This window comes from Monodelphis domestica, chromosome 4 (genome assembly GCF_027887165.1).
Source record: "Monodelphis domestica isolate mMonDom1 chromosome 4, mMonDom1.pri, whole genome shotgun sequence".
Classification (NCBI taxonomy): domain Eukaryota; kingdom Metazoa; phylum Chordata; class Mammalia; order Didelphimorphia; family Didelphidae; genus Monodelphis; species Monodelphis domestica.
The window spans coordinates 453,782,142-453,803,099 of record NC_077230.1 but is presented as its reverse complement, the minus strand read 5'-3'; the positions used below and the strand labels follow the sequence as shown (position 1 = coordinate 453,803,099).

Genomic DNA, 20,958 nt, shown 5'->3' with positions numbered 1-20,958 from the left:
GTTTTTTCCTAATAAGAATCTTCTTTCACAACCTGACCAATGTGGAAATATGTTTTGCATAATCACACCAATCTAACCTCCATCAAATTGCTGACCTTTAAGGAGGGGGAGAGGGACTTATCTGTCCAGTATCTACTTTAATGATCTGGAGACCTTGGTCCTTCCTCCCTCCCTGGAGGCAGACTCTGTCCTGCTATGAGAAAATTATGAGAAAAGTGGTGAAGGAATTGAGGGGATCTGGATCAGGACAGCAAATGGTTAATTGGGGCACTTGAGGGAACCACACTGACTCTATGCTGTGACTTAATTCTGGAGCTAGCTTGGGTCCCTTTCTATTCAATGATGGGCCTCATCCAAATTCTGCCCTGTGAGAAAAGTTTATTCAATTGTGAGAAAGCCTTATTGCATTGTTCAAACCTAGCTTTGTGTGGTCGGGAAATTGGACTCTGCACCTGCTAATTATAGACCTTTAACCAAGGACCTAGGGTATGCTGACCTGAAACAGTCAGAGCCCGAGGTGGATGCAGGGAGCTTTCTCCTAATTGTGTGTCTCCAGTGCCCTTATGTCTTGGCTGGACACTGGCCCTGCAGGGATGAATCATTCATTGTTTCCATGTTCCTTTGATTGTTCATACACCCGAGGGAGGAGCAGGACACCTTCCCCCCCCCCCCCCCCTGAATTCAGGGAACTGTACCTGTTCACTCTTCCCATCCCAACTTGGAAAGGCCCAAATCTTTCCTCTGTGAAGACTGGATTTAGCTATCTCCTGATTATAACAATGAAGGTATTTAGCTCTTCCTTGATTGTGAAGATTAAATTATAATCCCCTGTCTATTTTTAGATTTTAATCCCCAAGTGTTAGCTCAGTATTTAAAGTAGATCTACCCATTTTAAACCACAAAAGGTGTTAACTAACCACTAAAGGTCTGAATTAACTACAAAAGGTGTGATCTAACCATAAAAGGTGTGATCTAACCACAAAAGATGTGAACACCCATTTCATAGTTGAGTGGGCAGTCCTGGAGAGGAGCATCTGCTGTGATTGGTCAACGTGAAATTTCCAGGTGACGTAAGAAAAAAAGATCTTTAAATAGAGGAAAAGATCTTTAAATAGAGGAAACAGAGGCACACAAGGATATAGATCTTCAGTCACTCAGAGTTGGACTGGATAGAACAGTCACTAGGGCATCAGACATTTGAGGAGAGACTGGAAGACAGACACTCAGACTTGAAGTGAAGAGACTTGGCTGTAGAACTGGACCCCTGAAGGAGCTCCTACAGGAGACCTCAGACTGCTTTCCTTTTAGATAGTCACCATGGTGAATGAAAGGCTGACTTAGTTCCTTGCCCTTTCTGGAGGTGTGAACCTCTGAGAAAGGCCCATCATCTTGAGACTTCATTTTCCTGATTAGGGCCTTAGAATTTCTACCTGGCTCAGAGGAAGCCAGAGGTTTCTCTCTCTCTCTCTCTCTCTCTCTCTCTCTCTCTCTCTCTCTCTCTCTCTCTCTCTCTCTCTCTCTCTCTCTCTCTCTCTCCTCTCTCTCTCTCTCTCTCTCTCTCTCTCTCTCTCTCTCTCTCTCTCTCTCTCTCTCTCTCTCTCTCTCTCTCTCTCTCTCTCTCTCTCTCTCTCTCTCTCTCTCTCTCTCTCTCTTTCTCTCTCTCTCTCTTTTATCTATTCCTCAATATATTCCCTCTATTGTAAATAAACTATCATAAATTCCATTTACTTGAATCCTTCATTTTGGAATTTAGAAATTAAATCCTTGGCAACCACCAATTTAAATATTCAAGTCCAAACACAATAAATTTAACACCTCTAATTAGAAATCGAATTACCCAATAATGTATTGTTCCCTGCTAATTAATTGGCTGTATTTGTTTAATTGTTTTAAATGCATAAGAGAATGTCCCTTCTTGTATTTGGGGTCCAGCCATAGGCTGAGGAAGGGGCCTGGTCCCAATTTGTTGGGCAACTGACATGCATTGCTCAATAAATTGATATCTCAGAAGACCAAACCCATGTTTCCTCAGGCATTTGGTCTTTTGCTCGTTACACTGCTGTGAGGCCAAAGCAGGCCAGCTCTCAGTGACTGAGATTCCATGAAGCTGACCATTAGGTGGCAGACACCCAGACCAAAGCCAGGGCTGAGTTCTAAGTTCACTGGTGCTTCTTCACCAGGAGGAGGCATCAAGAGTCTTGTGGGTTTGAAAAGAACAGAATTGGTGTTATTCATGCCGCCCCCCCCCCCCCGGGGTGTAGGGAATTCCCTGGGATGAATCTATTTCTGCTAATGGGAGCCCATTAATCGGCCAGTCCACAAGCATTTATTAAGTGTGCTCTCTGTGCTCTCAAGGAACTCCCAGTCTTATTTGGGGGGCAGACAACGTGCAAACCACTAGCTACAAACAAGACAGACACAGGATTTATTGGGGGTTGTTGTAGAGGGAAGACACTAAGATTAAGGGGGACCAGGAACGTTTCTCGCCAAAGTGGGGGTGTCATTGAGACTTGCAGGCAGCCAGGAGGCAGAGATGAGGAAAGATTTTGAATTGAGGATGAGCACTACTCTTGACAGTAACAGGGAAATTGGTGAGAGGTTTTGGGGGCAAGATCATTTAAGACTTCTAGAGGGGGAATCCAGTCTGAGATATCCGAAAAGCAACTGGAAAAGTGAGACTGGAGGATAGCAGAGAGGTTAGGGCTGGATAATCTGAGATAGATCTGAGTCATCGTCATAGAGATAATTGAAACCACGGGAGCCGAGATCACTAGGTGAAAAAAGATGGGGCAAGAAGGCAAGAGGGGGCAGGACAGGGCCCAACTCATGGGTATCAGGCATGACCTGGGAGAAGGTCCAGGAAAGGAGGCAGGGGAATGGCTAGACAGGTAGTGGGAGAATGAGGGGAGAGCAGGGGTACGGAAACTGAGAAGAGACCATTCAGAAGAGGATGATCGACAGAAGGATGAGGACTGGGACAAGGCCATTGGGTTTGGCAACCAAGAGATCAATGGTGTCTTTGCCTGAATGATGGGATCAGAAGCCAGACTACAGAGATTTAGGAAGAGAATGTGGTGAAATGAAATGGAGGCCCTAGTGATAGACAGCCTCCTTGAGGCATTTAGACAGAACAGTGAGGACATACAGGACTTCACTTATTGGGGATATGTGGATCAAATGAGGGTTGCTTTTTTTAACCCTTGCCTTTCATCTTAGAATCAATACTGTGGATTGGTTCCAAAGCAGAGCAATAAAGGCTGGGTAATGGGGGTTAAGTGACTTGCCCAGGGTCACTCAGCTAGAAAGGGTCTGAGGCCATACTTGAACCCAAGACCTGCTGACTCTGGGCCTGGCTCTCTATCCACTGAGCCATCTAGTTGCCCCTCCTAGGATTTTTTTGGAGACAGACATGTTTATAGGCAGCAGGGAGTGGACAGGGAGATGTGGAAGGTAAGAGAGATGATAGAGGTGTGGGCAAAGCTGCTGAGAAGATGGGATAGAATAAGATCACCCAGAGGGACAGGAACGGGCCAGCAGTCCTGTCATCAGGAGGGAGAGATGTAGAGCAAGAATGGAAAGGGTGCAGATGGCAGCCAGTCTGTCGCCCAGGGAGAAGGCACCAGAGGGCATAGAGAGCAGGGGTTTGGGGATGTTGGCCTGGGAATAGGGACAAGGGGGGGCTTAGTGGTGAATTGGGAATGGGATTGGAGCAGTGGTAACCAGGGATTCAGAATCCCCAGAGGATCACCCTTTGGAGGAGTCCTCCCAGGGCTAGAAGGGGAAAGGAGAGTCCCGTAGCTTAAGGTCTCAGTGCTGCCCAGGGTGTGCAAAAAGAATTGTCAGGTCAGCGGTCATTGCGTCTGAGGCAGGATTTAAACCCAGGTCTCTTGATCCTGTAGCTGCCTTTCTATGACCCACTGATTGCCTCTCTCCAGTGGCATGTTCTGGGTCCTCTGAAGGCGGATTAAGCCCAGCATTATTCAGTTAAGACTTTCAAAGCCTTACTTTCCTTTTCAAATCTGCTTATCTACCCACTGCTCCATCCATAGCTCCATCCCCAAGGCGCTCCTCAGCTGGCATTCTGGACTAGTGGAACTTACTGCTGCCTACATCTGGGGTGGGCCGAGTTCAAGGGAATTCTTTCTTCCTACCCCAGGGGAGTTGTCTCAGTTCATGACTGGCAAGGGAGCACAAGCATCTACTACGTCCCAGGCGCTGTCAAGTGCTTTTTACAAATAGGATCTCGCTTGATCTTTACACACCCCTGGAAGGCAGGCGCCGTGTCTGGGGCCCAGCACACCTCAGGCTGCCTCTAGTGGCTCTGGGGAATGGCGGCCCCATTGAGCAAGGGGAGCCTGGCCACATCCCTGAGCTCCAGCTGACCTCCCTAGAGATTTGGGAAATCTCCTCCCAGAGAGCTCCTTTGGTCTGCGCCTCGTTAGGTGTATTTCCCTCTCCAGCGATCCTCCAAATTCTCCTGGCTATCTGCTTAGAGAAATGGCTTCTCTTTGTAGTCACCCTCTGTCCCATCTTTTGTGTAACTAACATTCATCAGGAGGGTCAAGCCTGCAGGTCTGAGCCTGGGTTTCCACTTTCCCCTTGAGTGGCTGCCAAACAAGGAAACCCGATTAGACTTAACAGACCCCCAGATCAGCAGTATTTGGGGAAGCGAGACAGAAGACCCGACTGGCAGTGTCTCTCGATCTCATGGCCCTAATCGGTGCTTCCTCCGGCCCTCGCCAGAGCGTTCTGCCTGACTACAAATACTTTGTGTATCAGAATCCGTGCCTTATGTAGCCACACAATCCCTAATAATCAGGCATCAGCTGATCTGTCTGCATCTGTATTTTAAAATCACAGCTGCATTCATTCCAAGCACAGAAAATCTACCCATAGAATTGTATGTACCTCCCTACAGTTGATATAAGCTGCCATACGGCGCATGCACGAATCGTCAGCACCTGTAGAAGTGCCCTCGCGTTTACCTGTACGAACGCCAAGGCTGCCATTTGCTGGCCTGTGAAAGGGGACGGCAGGAGAGTGGACCAACTATAGGATGAGCAAGTTTCACAAGCATCTATCAGGTGCTGTTCTGCACACGGCAGGCCCTGCACATCCTGTTCTCTGTCCCCCCTCCACCCCCATGACCCAGATGGCATCTTCTCTGGCCCCAGGGATGGGGGAGGCAGAATCAGCCCCAGGCTCCAGCCCGGCATCCTCCAGGAGCAGCAGCACAGAGGTGATGAGCCCTCTCCATCCCCTGGCCTTCTCTGCTGGGGCCAGGTTCTATTGGGGAGAAGGGGACGGCGTCTCAGAATGAGAAGCCTACACCATGCTGTTACCGTCTTTATTAACCAACAAATCTGACCCAGAATTGGAGCCCTCGCGGACAGAACATGGCCGGCCCCGGCCTTCGGAGGGGCAAACTCATGAGGTGGGAGCTCAGAGCCCCCACCACGTCTGGTTGTCCATCCCGAGAATGGGGGGCTGGGAGAGGGGCCCCCTCCTGAGGGTCTTAGAAACACACCACCTTCCTCCCTCCATCTGTGGGGACAGACAAGCCCCAGGCTCCATCGACCCCTGAGAACCTTCACCTGCCCCCTGGTGTCTTCTGAGCGGGCAGACACCCCACTGGCTCTCCTGCTGCTGCTGCTGCTGCGCCCTGGGGGGCCTGGTGTGCTCACCCGCACACGCGGCAGCTGGAGGTGGGGAAAAGGAGGGACCCACTGTCCTCCCGGGAACTTCGGAAGCCCTGTGCGCCACCTCCTGCACGTCCTCATGCCAGCAGGCGGCTGTACTCAGCCAGGGCCGAGGACTTCTTGACCCCGTCCCAGATCCGGGCAGCGTAGTGGAACCTGGGTGGAGGGGGAGGCAGAGGTTGGCACAAGAATGTGGCATCCATGGCTGGTCCTCAAGCCCGAGGGGTGCCATCGTGTATAAAGTGGGCTGAGGCTCAGAGGGGATAAGGAGGCCCTCAGGTAACTGTCCACCAGGGCCTGGAGAGCTGGGACAGCTGGGGATAGTGGAGTGCTCCTGGAAGCCCAAAAGGGGTCTGCAGGAAGGGATGGCCAAGGCCCATTCCCTGTGGCCCAAGGGGAAGACTGGAGACAGGGGAGTCCATAGAGTGGCCCCTGCTTCCTCAGGGAGTCTATAAGGTGTTGCCCCTACCCCCCTTCTCCTCTAGCTCTGGCAGAGGCCCATCCTGTCCTGCAGGATGGCCTCTCGGGTCCCTCAGACCATGGCCACAGCAGAGGGCACTGGGAGTGACCCCTCGGCCCTGCATGCAGTTGCTCTAAGGCTAACATGGGGCCTGTGTGTGCCCCTCAGCACCCCGTCTCTTAGGACCCTCCTCTGGGGATCTCCTTCAGAGTGAGTCATGACTCACTAATAGCTATCCCTTGGGCCTGGTCATTCAACTGGTTCTGAATCTCTCAAGTGTCCCAAGGGCACAGCTGGGCACTGCCAAGCACTGTGAATCTGGAGACCTCCAGACAGTGGGCACTGGATAAAAAATGGGGAGCTGGCCACCTGCCCCCTGTTCCCCAGGAGGATGGACTGATGGGGTGGTCACTGAGCCCCCTTAAATATGCCCAAGCCTCTGATATTGTCTACACCCCCAGATTCTGCCAGGGCAGAAGGCAAACTCCTCATCCCCCGGCCCCTACCAGTTCTTTTCCGTGAGGATGGTGTGCGAGAGCTGCGGCCGGGCCATGGACATCACCTGGCTTCGCAGTTTGGTCACCAGGGACTGGAAGCTGGGGTGGCCTCGGTAGCCCGGGAGGAGGGAAAAGAGTGGGCTGGAGCCTGGGCCTGGAGACAAGGGGAGGGTGAGGGCTGGGCTCCAGGTCCCATGGCCACCCCCTTCCTCCCTCCTCCCCAATGGGGCCCAGGGCAGTACCTGCGCGGGGCAGGCTCTCACTGTCGCCTTCGGCATCCATGAAGGGCACCAGGAAGAGGTTCACCTCCGAGTCCAGGAAGTCGGGGGGCAGCCCTGGGAAGACGTTGCACTGCAGCATGGACAGCGTGCCTAGTGAAGGGGAGATGGGGTGAGAGCGGGCTGGGGCCAGGGTGGCACGGGGCCGGTGGGGGGTGAGCCTGCCTTACCCTTGTAGCGCAGGTGGGAGTGGGCCATCAGCTGGTCGATCACCAGGTGCATCTGCCGCAGCTTCTGGGGGCAGAAGTCCTCTCGCCGGGCCTTGTTCTGAAGGAAAACTGAGGGCAGGGCCACCGGGTGAGGTCCCTGGGGTCTGGCCAGGAGCGCCATCCCCAGGCCTGGCCCCCACGTGGCACCTCACCTAGATGGGGGTAGTACTCCGTGCCTTCATCTGAGCCCGAGGAGCTGCTGGCCTCATGGCTGGGGGACGGGGTGGAAGGCTTCACCATTTCTGCTGTCTGCAGGAACCTGGGCAGGCAGGGGGAAGAACAGAGACCGATTGCATGCCTGGGGCCACACAGCAAGGGAAGGCCAAGCCCTGCTTGTGCGGCTCCACAGGAGTTAGAGGAGGCCAGCTTGGAGGTGTCAGGGGGCGCCCCCACTCCCCAGGGTTGTTGGAGGGGGTTGGGGTATCAGGAGGCCCCCCAGGGTTATCAGGGGAGTTGGGGCTGTCAGGGGGTCCCTGGGGAGGTTCACACTCAGATGGCTTTGGGAGCCGACTGGATCTGGCCCTCATTGCTCCATGGGCCGCAGCCTGGGTCTAGGCTTGCGTGCCGCAGTGGAAGGGGCTCTTTCAGTGGCGGCTTGAGGTTCACAAAGCGCCTGACAAAGCCCAGAGGAAGCTGCGGCCCTCATTCACCCCATGTGGCAGAGGAGGCCCACAGAGGTCCGGGACCTTGTCCTGTGTCATGCAGCTGAGGAGGGTCTGAGGCAGGAGGAAGCTGGGAAGCAGCCCCCGCCCCCGCATGCTGACCACAAGCCCCAGCAGCCCCCCATCCCCACAGTGGGGTGCTCGTGCTCTCACCGGTACAGGCTGAGGTCAGTGAACCAGTCCTGCACTACAATAACCACATGGCAGACCGTGAAGAGGAAGGCCGCGATCTGCAGGGACTGCGGGGACAAAGCATGTGAGGGAGCCCGCCCAGGCACACCCCCTCGAGCCCCCCCCTCCGCAGAGGCCTCTCACCTGCATCTCCACGTAGGTGTGGGGCAGGTTGTACTCGGGGGGCAGCTTGCGGTCGTTGTTGATCAGGTGGTCCAGGATGGATGGACTCAGGATGGGCTGAGGGGGCAGGAGGGAACACCCGGGAAGAGTGAGGCTGGAAGAGGCTGGGGGTGGCAGGATGAAGGGTCCCGGAGCCCCAAGGAAGGTGGCATCACCACCAGGGCAGGAGGGGGCCCCGAGGTCCTTAGCACTACATGCTAGCCTGGCACACAGCGGTGCTCAATTGCTGCCCGAGGCTGACCAGTGGGTTTGAGCCAGGATTCCGGCCTCCCCACGAGAGCCCCAGGAAGGGGTGGGAGACAAGGGAGGTTGTGGGAGAAGCTGGGGGCTGAAGCAGGAGCTGCAAGAAGGGAAGGGAAGGGAATGGGAGAAAGGAGGGCATCATTGGGAGGGCAGCGTCCAGCAGCGAGGGGACAGCCTCTGTCCTCCAGCCTGCCCCGGGGGCCACATTTTAGGACAGGAGGCCGAGGAGCTGGGAGGGAAGAGGAGGCAACTCGGAGGATACAGGAGTTGGGTGTATGTGTGTGTGGGTCAGTCTTGTCCGGCACCGGATGGCAGAGGTGTGGAGAGCCGACAGAGCTGACCACAGGCAGGCCAGGCTCCCCCAGGAGCTCTCCAGGCAGGGGCTGGAGGACCAGGTGTCGGGGAAATCCCTTTTGGGTCTGACAGTCAACAAGGCTGACCAACAGGGTGGCAAACAGAGGCTGGACAAATTGACCATCCCAGGGGTGGCCGAAGCTGTGGCCTGGCAGGCCCGTACCTGGGTGTCCAGGAAGACGATGCGCTCCTGGGTGATGAAGAAGTCGATGCCGCTGGTCTGGTTGCCTCCACGCTCCTTCATCTCGGCACTCTGGGCCCGGAACACGTACGCTCTGCAGCCAGGATGGGATCCCTCAGTGAGACTCTGCCCCCTGTGCAGCCCCCCCCCCCTTGTGAAGGGGCTCGTCCTCCCATGGGGCTGGCATCACCCTAAGCTTGGGTGAGCTGGCAAGGCGTCTGGCTGGGAGTGGGCTTGCCCAGCTTGGGGACCCGAGGCAGAGGAGGGCCTCATCTGTAAAATGGACACAGCAGTGCGGGGGGCACTCGGGTCAGAGTCGCTGAGCGGGCCAATGATACCGTGTATAAAGAGGCAGGCCAGCCTTGGTGCAGAGGCTCAGCCTCGACATTAGATCGGGGGAGCCGGGGGAGGCCAGTGCAGGAGCTTTAGTGACCACAAGCTCACAGGCTCTACAGAGTGGCCTGAAGGGCCCTGGGGGGAGTTGATGCCTAGGAGGGGGGATGGGGTGACCCCCCTCGGCCACAGCCATATCCCTGTCTGAACTCTCCCTTCCCAACTCTCTGGGAGGCCTGCTTGTCAGGAACATTGTGGCCCCCGAGTCCTCCAGTCCTGAGTCATTTCGGGGGGCCTTTGGAAGACAACGGCCCCCACCTCCCATCACACACTAAGATGGGGAACGGCCTCGGACCCTTCATCCGAGGACTCTGGATCCTCGCCCACTGCGTGCCCCATGACCAGGCTGTGAAAACCACGGAGCTCAGCGAATCGTGGGCCGCTGGGAAGGTGGGCCCGACCCCCACGGTCCCGGGGAGGGCAGGCCTAATGGGCAAACGGTGAAAAGGGACCCGGCGGGCAGGAGAGGGGCACCGGGAGAGCGCGAGCAGAAGACGAGGGAGCCGCCTCACTTAATCAAGGCTTCTTGACTGATGGACGCCTTCAGAGAACTATTGGGGGCCTCGGAGGGTCGGAGCGGGAGAGGGAGGAGCCAGGAGTAGGAGGGCCTGGCTCGGGGTGAGGGTGGCCCGGGGGACCCGTCTCCCCACTTTACAGATGAGGACGGAAGAGATGGGGTGGGGGTGGGGTGATCCCGGAGGGGCGGCCATGGCACCTCCCCTCCCGCCCGCCTCACCTCTGGTCCTCCTCGGGAGTGTTGGCCGACAGCAGGGACATGACCATCGACTTGCCCGTTCCCTGGAGCCCCAGGACGCCCACCACCAGCACATCCGTCTGGTCCAGCAGGTACTGTTGGGAGAGTGTGGCCCAGGGCGGTGTCAGCCCCATGTCCAGAGACTCGGGGAGGCCTAGAGAAGGGGCTCGGGCACCCGGGAGAGTCCTGTGTTCTCTCCTGGTCTTGGCCGCCCCCTCAGGCAGACATGAGGCCAGGGAGCTGACCCAGGAGGTGCCGCCACCGCCGCAGCACAGACGAAGCATTCAGAGCTCGGCCGGCACGGCCCTCCTGGGCCTGTAAAGAAGGCAGCCGAGGTCCAGGAGGGGAGGACGTGCCCCCGGCCCGGGCCCTGCTCCAGCGGCCTCCTCTCTCAGGGGAAGGCCCCGGCAGCTTCCTCATGAGGCAGGACGCACACACGCAGTCTGACCCGTGCTGTGGGCCGCCCCCGTACTCGCTGGCTGGGACAGGCTGCCCCTGGCCCGGCTCCCCGTCCTCCCTGGGGCTCCCTTGCTCTCTCCGGGGCCCGCAGGTCTCACCTCGATGGCGCTGTCGCACCAGTTCATCTGGTCGTCCACCAGCTTGATGCTGTGCTTCATGCGTTCCGGGGGAAGCAGCTTGGCCTGGCCCACCACCGCTGGCAAGGGACAGAACACAGGGACGCCTGTCACCTAGACCTGAGCTCTCAAGCAGTCCGTCAGAGGGCGAGCTCGCCAAGAGCCTCTCTGGAGTCCACGGCATGCCCCCGGGGGAGGGCTCATCTCGGACACAGCTGCCCCACCCTTGGTCCCCAAGACCCCTTCTTTGGAGGGGAGTTATGCACCCCCACAGCTGCTGGGTGAGTAATTCTGCCCCCGGCCCCACCATTCCCTGCTCTCCAGACCCCTCCTCACTGTGGCAGACCCTCTGTTTGAAGGCAGAGAACTCTGCCCCCCTTTCCCTGTGGGGGGGTCAGCGAGTCACCCCAGAGCTCTCTTCCTCCCCACCTCTATCACCCCAGCACCCTCCTCCTGCTCAATCTCGACATTCTCCCCCGTGACATCTCTCCCACTCTCAGAGCCTTCAGCACCACTCACTGAGAGCCCTGAGCCTGGTCGGCCCCCCCAAGAGTCTCTCCCCAAGTCACCGATGTCCAGGGCTTCCTGTCTCTTCCAGGGTCCCATATGGTTTTACCCTTTTTAAACCCATTTTTGGGGAAGTCTTATAATGGGTCAGAGAGCCCCCCCCCACTTACGGTCCATGGCGGCGGGGGTTGTGGCACCCATGCCCCGGTTCTGGATCTGGTAGACGGGCTGGGTAGGCCGCTGGCCCTCCTTCTCCCCCTTGGGAGGTGTAGGGGTCACTGGGGGTGGTGGTGTGGCCCCTTCAGGGACTGGGGCACCTGCCCCGCTGGCCGGGCCCTTGCTTTCTTCTCGAGGCTTCATGAGGACAATGGGTTTGTCCAGTGGAGCCGGGGCTGGGGGTGCAGTGGGCGCCGGGGTTGGCGGGGGTGGCAGTTTAGACTGCAGAGGAGGAAGAAGGTTGGGGTCACTGTGGCCACTTGGCTCCAGCCCCAACAATGCCCTGTGCCCGCCCCCCCCCCCCCCCCCCGGACTTGCCCTCGACCTTACCCGCTCTGCTGGAGGCTTAGAGAGGATGATGGGCGTTTTCTGCATGACTGATGTCCCTGTCTCCTCATTGCCATCCTGTGAAGGGAAGGAGAACTTCAGGCCTGCTCAAGGACCCACTGAACTCTCCAGCCTGGCTGACCGCATCTGGGCCCATCTTCCCACCTGAGCCAGTCGCCTCACTCTCCTTCCTGCCCATAAGCTGTCCTCTGTGTCAGGGCTCCCCTCTGCCCCGTGGACCACTTCCCCACAGAGGATGGGGCCTGTGGGATGAGTCACTCCTCCTCCAAACCGGACCACCCATGGCCATGGCAGGGAAGAGGACAACATCTCTAGAGAGGGTGTTAAGGGAGTCTTCTGGCACTATGTTAATGACCACCAACACCACTGGAGAAGAATGACTTTTGGGTTCCCTCCAAGAAAACCTGAGGTTTGCACTACAGTAAATAATGACTGAGAGACTCAATGAGATATTAGAGGAAGCCAGCCAGCAGCCCCTGGAAAATGGTGGCCCAAGGAGGGGAGGCCAGAGACAGGGAGCCCGAGAGCCTGTGCATGTGGGTGTGGGGAAGCCTCAAGAGATCCGAGACCAGAATAAGGCTGCCCAGGCCTAGAGGCTTGTCCTGATATACCTGAGCGGGCCCCGAAGCTCCAGCAGCTCCTAAACTTCCACTGTCCATGGTGGGCCTGATCTTAGGAAGTGGAAGTCAACTCAAGAGCCCAAGAAATATGGAGTGAGAACAAGCAGGGTGAACTACCTCTGCCCAAAGGTGGCAGAGGTCAGAGGTTGGCCAGGGCACAAGACCCCAGTGCAGGAACTAAAGAAAGTTGGAAAGATGACAAAAACAACCAACTAATATCAAAAATCACTCAGTTTAAACTAACAAAACTACAAACAGAGGCTTAAAAGGAAAATAGATTTTCTACAGAGGCTTTATGAATATCTGGAAGAAAAAGGCAAGAGGGGAAAAACAAAAGCCATGGAGGAAGAAATGGAAGAGAGAAAGTAGTAAACTTGGCCCAAGAAATGGAACCCCAGCAAACCAGAACAGAACCAATAGAAATCAATGACTTCCTGAGAAAGCCAGAAGTAGTAGAACACAATCTAACTGTAAACACAATCTAAAAAAAAAAAAGAAAAAATATAAGATCTGCTGTAAAAAAACTCATTCAGGAAACAATTGGAGGAGCTATCACTTAAGAACTGTTGGACTCTAAGAATCACACTAAGAAAAAAAGAGGCCTGGACATGGTCTTTTGAGAAATCATAAAGGGAAACTCTTCGGAACCAGAAGGTAGAGGAGACACAAGGAAGCCACTGGTTATCTCTGGAGTGAAGCCAAAGGGAACATCAGAGCAAGCCTCTGGAAGGAAGTCCAAATATCAAGGAATCTGTCAGGATCCTGCCAGGCTGAAAACTAGAAGATACTGGAATACAAGCTATCCAAAGAAGGAGAGACTTAAGCTTGCAACCAAGAAGGATGGATCCCATAAAGCCCAGGTGGGAAATGGACCTATGATGGAAGAGAGGACAATGTCTGAGTGATCCTCGTGAAAAGACCAGCTCTGAGCTGGACTGGCAATCAAAGAAGAGCCCAGAGCAACCCAGAAAGGACACACGGGCCACTAGGAGGAGCTCATGTTCCAGGGCCCTTTGGAACCTGAATGACTTCAGAGGGCATTATGGGGTCCTTGGAGGGTCAGGAAAGAGAAGAAAGAAAGAGTAAAAGGAAGACCAGACTAATGCAGAAAGGGGGCTTGTGATTCTTATAAAGAGGAAGTAGAAGAAGAGCAACAGGCCCACAGGAGGAAGTGCAGGGAGTGGGCCTTGATGATCCCAGCCTGGGAAGAATTCAAATCAACACAGAAGCAAGAATCCTGGGAAGGAAGAGACACCCACAACAGACTCTGATCCTCAGAGGGTGCCTTAGGTTGCTATTAGATTATGGGGAATGGAGAGGCAAACTGGGAATGAACGAATTAGACCTTTATTAAGTGCTTCTGTGTTAGGGGCACTTGGATGTGATGAACTGCTCCTTCAGAAATGGCCAAAGGACTGTGATTCCAAGAGCCCCAGGGAGCAAGAACTGAGGCAGAAGTGAAGTGAACAGAACCAGAAGGGCTGATGGGAGGACAATACTATAAAGACAAACATCTGAGAAAGACTTCAGGACACTGATCTGTGTGATCCCAGAGAGGATCTCCAGAGGACACAGCAGTGAGTATCCCCACCTGCCGACAGAAGGGACAGCTCCAAGGGACACTTTTGCCCACAGCCATGGCCTAGATTTATTTGACTTCACTACTATTCATTCACTAACAGGGAGAGTTAACTGGGTAAGGCTGGGAGCAGAGGTTAGCCATAGAGGCCAGAAAGAAAAAGAATTATGGCAACAGCTTAAAAATGTCCACAAGAGAGCAGAGGGAAGAGCAAAAAGAAGCACAGCCCAACAGGATAATAGTGAGAGTGACTTGTAGACTTTCTTATGTGCCAAACTTTTAAATAGAGATAGGAGAAATAGAGATAGGAGTTCCTGAAGGACCCTTTGTGTTGTGTTTCTGGAAATACTCCTTTTCTGATATTTAAGTTCAGAATAAAAACATTTAAAATTTTGAAAAGGGGAGCTCCTAGTGGGCAGGGCCTGTGCTGCTTTGGGATTTGCATTCCCAGAAGTTAGAGACAAAGTCTTCAACTTTAAATCCTTCACATTCTTTGTGTCCAAGTGAGCATTTGTATGAGCATGTGTGGGAGTCTGTCTACCAAGGGGCCCTTTTTTGCCCTCCAGATTCCTGCTCAAAAGCACATCCCCAGGCTTGGAGGACCCTGGTTGCCTGGAGTACTGCTTGGCCATCTGGCTAGATTGACGGGCCTTCCCTGCAGTATCCCCAGCCATCAGAGCTCATCCATCTCTGCTCCCTGAGACCCAGAGCTCCTGGGTGGGGCATGCTCCCACTTCTGGCTTCCAGCTCCAGAACATCCATCATTCCTACATGGCCACTTCTGAGGAGGCCACATCAATCACTTCCCCACATGTGCGCTTTCTCTGTTAGGATGTGAGCTCCCTGAGGGAAAGGGCTGGCTCTCTCACTTCTACTGTCATCCCCACTATATAGCTGGGGCAGGGCTGGGAACATTGGCAGCATTTAATAAATGCTTTTCCATTCCTGGCTTCCTTCAAGGCTGTAGTCATGATAAGCCCATGCCACCTGAGGGCAGGCCCTTCCACTCAGGAAAGCTCTCTCTCTGTTATGAAACTGTTCCTTACATTAAACCTGACTGTCTCTTGGCAACTGCCAAGTGCCCAATGCCCTCAAGTGAAAGAGGGCATAGCCCTCGAAGAAGCTTCTCTTCTCTTGGGCAAACTCCTCCTGTTCCTTCAATGATCCATGGACAGCATGAACCCAAGGCCTCCCTTCATCATCCTGGCTACTCCCTCCCAATGTTCTCCAAGTTACTAATGTCCTTCCTCAACTACGGTGCCCAGATATGGCCAGCAGGTGCAGTCTGATCAGCTGTCCCCAGACTGCCGTTCCTGAAGCTCAGCTCCTTCCTGCCACTTCCTGCCTCAAGAAACTTCAGGGACTCCCTATAGGGATAAAGTACGGTATCCTTTGTTGGACATCTTTCCAGGGTAGTGGCACATTTCTCCCCCTCAAGTCAGCTGGTCTTCCTGCCATTCCCCATTCACAACATTCCAACTCTAGCCCTTGGAGGGTGGTGGTGGTAGGTGTGGCAGATTCCTACCCCACACATTTTGTGGAATTAATCCTTCTCTTCAAGACTCAGACCAAGCCCCTGATCAAAATCTTCCCTCTCTTCCCCATTCCCTGGGGCTCTTGTGTATTGACATTATACCTACTGGCACTTCTGGGTGGTGTCTCTATACCTATTAGCAGACCCACATACCCTGCCCTCCCCAATGAAAACTCCCTGGGAGCAAGGACTACTCTGGTTTTGTCTCCTAGCACTGAGCCTGGCATTAGTAAGGGGGCATTTAATTAATGTTTGTCCAAACACTGAACCATCATGATTTTTCTCACCATGGGATCTCTCCAGTTACTGATGGTTCAATGACAATGACATCAATGCCACTCTTAGCCACGCTGTAAGCTCCCAAAGGCAGGAGCTGAATCTCTGACCACCTGCTATACAAAGCACAGGCTTGGGGTCTCTGGGACCTGGATGGTGCATCCTTTGGGCACACAAGGCCACTCCCGCTCCACTCACCCGTCTCTCTCGATCTCGTTCCCAAGGTGCTCCATAGTCTCTTTCTCGACCCCCTGGGCCAGATAGATTCTGGGGGCCACCGGAGCCTGGTTCCTTCCATCGGCGCCGCCTCTCTAGCCCATAGAGACCTGGCTGGCTGTGCCCAGACTCTGACATGGCACTGCCTAGTGAGAAAAAGAGGGATAATTGGGGTCCCCCTACTGACCAGTGTTCTCTCTAAAACAGTGTGCAGAAAACCAGGGAGGTTCCTTGACAGGGACACTGAAGTAAAGCATCTCAGACCAGAAACCATCATCCTGGGAGATCCCATTGCCCTTTAGTGTCCATCTCCTTGGCACCTCTGCCCTCTGGATGGAGAAGGGGTAGCCACCATCCCAAGCCTTCTGGCCCCATCACCACAGGGTACCCAATCCTGTGGCAGCTTAAGGATGGGGACAGCTTCTCAGGCAGGAGGAAGAAACCCTGTGCTTAGGGCTGGCTCAGCTACTTGAGGGCCCTCAGGAAGTTCCCATCCTCTAAGGGTATTCCCAGCAGAGAACCCATCAACAAGGTCAGTGCTCCAAGGCCAGTGCCAGTACAGAGCAGGCAGCAGGCACAATAATGAGGTTGTCCCAGAGGAATTCAGGAAACCCACAAAAGCTGGGGGAAGTTCCCCAATTCACTTATCCTGCGGCTAGATCTGCCCCTTGGGCCTCCCCTGAGCCCCGATCTTGCCCGGTTAACTTTCTTTTAAAGTGATTTCTGGCCGTTAGAATGTAACCTCCTCACGGGCAGGTGCTGTTTTATCTCTTTTTTGAGCTCCTTACCTTCCATCTTAGAAACGATACTGAGTATCGGTTCCAAGGCAGAAGAGCAGTAAGGACTATGCAATGGGGATAAGTGACCTGTCCAGGGTCAGCCGGCTACGAAGTGTCTGAAGTCATATTTGAACTCAAGACCTGAGGCTTGGTTCTCACGGAGCACTCCCACCCCAAGGCTGCCCACGTCGGTATCGTCCTCCTAGAGCTGAGCGCTGAACCAGGCCCACAGGGGGCGTTTAATAGCTGCTGTACCTCATGATCCACCGCCCTTTAAACCTTTTACAGATAAGGAAACTGAGGTCCAGGACCCTTAAGGGTCTCGCCCAAGGTAACCCCGAGGTGGGATTCGAACCCGAGCGGCTCCCCTACTCCCCACGGGCGCTCAAATGCCGGTTTATTGGGGACAATAGAGGTTTCCCTTCTCAACCACTTCCGGGTTGGGCAGCCGGCTAGGGTGGGGGAGGAAAAGTAACGGGGGCGGGGGAATCAGGCACGTGCCGGGTGGGTGGAGTTAGCTCGTCCGCGCGCTTCGCTCTGAATTGGACGCTGATTGGCTCCTAAGCTCTCGGGATGAGGCGCGCGCCAGGAGTGGGCGCGATCCTCTCTGAACTAACCTCTGATTGGTTCTTGGGCCTGGGAGCGCGCTGAGGATGGGCGAGGCCCTCCTTCCTAAGCTGGCCTCTGATTGGCCTCAACGGTAGCGGGGGGGGGTGAACTCACAGGGAAGGAGGGGCCTAGCGCGCGCCCGCAGTGGGAGGAGCCCTTTCGTACGCGCGCCGCCTGGCCCTTACCTGAGCTGACCGCTGAATGGCGCCACGGCCAGGTCGAGCGCTTCTCCCGCGTTGGACTAGGAAGGAGCCCGTCACTGGCGAGTCAATGGAAGACTCTGAGAAGCGAAGTTGCTGGCGTCCCGGAATCGGGGGGCGGGAAGAAAGGGAGGGGGGAGAAGGGGAGCGACGGTGAGAAGAGGCGCGTCGCTAGAGTGACGTCATCGCGCCTGCGCTGAGGGTGCTTGGGGTGTGCGCGAGCGTGGGGAACAACGCATGCGTCAGGTTTTAGCTTGGGTGTTGTCCCGCCCTTTCTCGTATGAGTTTGCTTCTGGTTCCACCACGCATGCGTTTCGGATGGGGCGGGGCTGGAACCTTAAGGTTCTTTCCTAAGGGGTCGCCTGTTCGAATCCATGGGGAGTTCGAATCCCTGCAGGTCTGCGGGGAGCCGCTACCGGCTGCCGGTTAAAAGTACCTGAGTTTTGAAGAGCCCGAGAATGAACTGAATTAATTCTCCCCGTACCCCCAAATCCTCCTCCTAGAAGCCTCCGCAGATATTCCTGGTGTGGGCCCGGGCTGCGGGCCCTTTTAGACATGAGAGGAGCTGAGGCCCTGGCGGGCTTTCCCACTTCCGCCCTCAACTTCAGTTTCTTTATCTATTAAATGAGAAGTTTGGACTGGAGAAAGCTCCCAGCTTTGACAGCCCCGTTCTGGGACCCTCCCAGCCCAGACATTCTGCTCTAGATTTCTTCCCACAGCCCTGACCTGCCCTGTTCTAAGGCTCCTTCTAGCTCTGACAATCTACTATGTACATTCATTGAAGAAATATTTATTAAATGTGTTGGTCTTCTAGTTGAGATCCTATGCTTAGATACAAAGATATACTGTATGGTGCTTAAGATCTAATGAGACAGATGTGCATAAATAACTAAAGCAAAACCGGTAGGGAAGGGTCAAGAAAAGCCAAAATAGGCCCTCAGGATAGAGGATATGGGGCTGGGAGGAGCCTCAGTACAGGGATGCCAACAAGTACTTAGGAAACTTTCTCTTGGTGTCAGGTACAGTGCTAAGCACTGGGGATTCAAAGGCAAAAAGGCCTTTTCCTCATGTGACATTCTGATAGGGGACACATAACCGGTGTATACAAGAGCTATTCGGTATAATTCAAGGTAATCTCAGAAGAGATTAGAAGAGAAGAGAAGAAGATCAGAAGAGAAGAAGAATCTCACCTTGAAAGTGCGACCTGTTAGGTTGTGGTTGCTTGTGCCCCCACACACAAAAACTTGACTGCAGATGAGTGTCTTCTGTCAGGTTTACTAGTGTTGACAGACCATAGAATGTGTGGAGAGGAGTAAAGTGTAAAAAGCCCGGGAAGGTAGGAAAGGGTCCAGTTATAAAGACCTTTAAATACTACAAGTGATTTTTTAAAAAGAGAATCCCTACATGGTGGAGAATGTATTAGAGAGGGGAGAGACATCACACTTAGGAAGCTAAGAGCCAGGAGATAGTCAGCTCTGGGCCTAAAGTCAGGAAGACCCTCCTTCCAATACTGCCTCAGATACTAGCTGTGTGATACTGGCCAAGTCATTTCACTGAAGTTGGCCTCAGTTGCCTCATTTATAAATGAGTTCAGTAATTACATTTACTTTCTAGGGTGATTATGAAGATCAAATGAGATAATGTTTGTAAAGCACTTTATAAATCTTAGTAAATGACTCTGAGGTATCACCTCACACCCAGCAGATTGGCTAACATGACAGTTATGGAAAGTAATGAATGCTGGAGGGGATGTGGCAAAGTTGGGACTTTAATTCATTGTTGGTGGAGTTGTGAACTGATCCAACCATTCTGGAGGGAAATTTGGAACTATGCCCAAAGGGCGATAAAAGACTGTCTGCCCTTTGACAGTCATAGCACTGCTAGGTTTGTACCCCAAAGAGATAATAAGGAAAAAGACTTGTACACAAATATTTATAGCCATACGCTTTGTGGTGGCAAAAAATGGAAAATGAGGGGATGCCCTTCAATTGGGGAATGGCTGATAAATTATGGTATATGTTGGTGATGGAATACTATTGTGCTAAAAGGAACAATAAAGCGGAGGAATTCCATGGAGACTGGAACAACCTCCAGGAAGTGATGCGGAGGGAGAGGAGCAGAACCAGGAGAACATTGTACACAGAGCCTGATACACTGTGGTGCAATTGAATATAATGGACTTCTCTACTAGCAGTAATACAATGACACAGGACAATTCTGAGGGATTTATGAGAAAGAACACTATTTACATTCAGAGGAAGAACTGTGGGAACAGAAACGTAGAAGAAAAACAACTGCTTGATCACATGGGTTGATGGGGTTATGATTGGGGATGTAGACTTTAAATGATCACCTTAGTACAAACATAACTATGGAAATAGCTTTTGATCAAGGACAATGTAAAACCCAGTGGAATTGCTCCTCCTCAGCTATGGGAGTGGTTGGGGGGAGGGGAGGGAAAGAACATGACTTGTAACCAAGGAAAAAGATTCTAAACTGACTAAATAAAATTTAAAAAAACAAATAAAGTTTAGTCAATGGAAAGAATTCACCCCCCCCCCCAACCAATCCAAAGTGAATGTTATCAAATTTTAAAGAACAAGCAGAGCTCAAGAAGTGATATAGAATGTCAGGTGTTTCAGTGGATTGAGAGTCAGGCCTAAAGTTGGGATGTCCTGGGTTCAAATTTGACCTCAGATACTTCCTAGCTATGTCATCCTGGGCAAGTCACAACCCTCCTTGCCTAACCCTTGTCACTCTTCTATCTTGGAATCAACATACAGTATTCATTCTAGGCAAGTAAGGGGTTAAAAAAAAGGAAATAAAGGGGGCAGCTGGGTAGCTCAGTGTGTTGAGAGCTAGGCCTAGAGACGGGAGGTCCTAGGTTCAAATGTGACCTCAGACACTTCCCAGTTGTGTGACCCTGGGTAAGTCACTTGACCCCCATTGCCTAGCCCTTACCACCCTTCTGCCTTGGAGCCAATACACAGTATTGACTCCAAGACGGAAGGTGAGGGTTTTAAAAAAAAAAGAAAGAAATAAGAAGATGCCCCAAACCCTTTGAAGAAGTGGGGCATCCATCAGTTTTACACATATTTTGATTTTTTTTGGTGGGTTGTTCAGTTGCACTGCTTTTTCTTCTTAAAAAATGCAATTTGTTATAATATATAAGGCTCTATGCAAAGGGAGGAGTGATACTAGGGGAAAAGGAAATATAAACAGAAAGACAAAACCTTTTTATAATAGAAAACTATTTCAAGAGCCTAAACCAGGCTTGAAGCTATAAGGGTTGAGACAAGGAGGAATATGGAGATGTTATGAAGAAAGAAACATTGGGAATTACAGATTGATAAGTGAGGTGAGTGAAAGTGATGAGTTGAGAATAACACTCAGGTTGTAGGCTGGGGGGCCTGGG

The 20,958-nt window shown here is 53.3% G+C and overlaps 1 protein-coding gene across 5 annotated transcripts; it reads right to left on the bottom strand.

The window, feature by feature from the left end:
- Nucleotides 1-5,333: 5,333 nt before the first annotated feature.
- SMG9 (SMG9 nonsense mediated mRNA decay factor) lies at nucleotides 5,334-17,757 on the bottom strand. 5 transcript variants are annotated; one of them, XM_056796971.1, is made up of 14 exons: nucleotides 17,529-17,757; nucleotides 15,938-16,101; nucleotides 11,713-11,787; nucleotides 11,337-11,604; nucleotides 10,642-10,766; nucleotides 10,067-10,179; nucleotides 8,920-9,031; nucleotides 8,121-8,216; nucleotides 7,959-8,044; nucleotides 7,296-7,402; nucleotides 7,105-7,212; nucleotides 6,899-7,027; nucleotides 6,666-6,810; nucleotides 5,334-5,855 (listed from the first exon to the last, which is right to left on the bottom strand). In XM_056796971.1, exons 2-14 carry the CDS (start codon nucleotides 16,091-16,093, stop codon nucleotides 5,777-5,779), a joined length of 1,599 nt encoding a protein of 532 aa, XP_056652949.1. In that variant the 5' UTR covers nucleotides 16,094-16,101; nucleotides 17,529-17,757; the 3' UTR covers nucleotides 5,334-5,776. The 5 variants fall into 5 exon arrangements, with proteins under 5 accessions (XP_056652949.1, XP_056652952.1, XP_056652948.1 ...); XM_056796974.1 differs by having other exon boundaries at nucleotides 10,642-10,739; nucleotides 17,529-17,756; XM_056796970.1 differs by lacking the exon at nucleotides 17,529-17,757 and adding an exon at nucleotides 16,744-17,170.
- Between the last annotated feature and the right edge of the window lie 3,201 nt (nucleotides 17,758-20,958).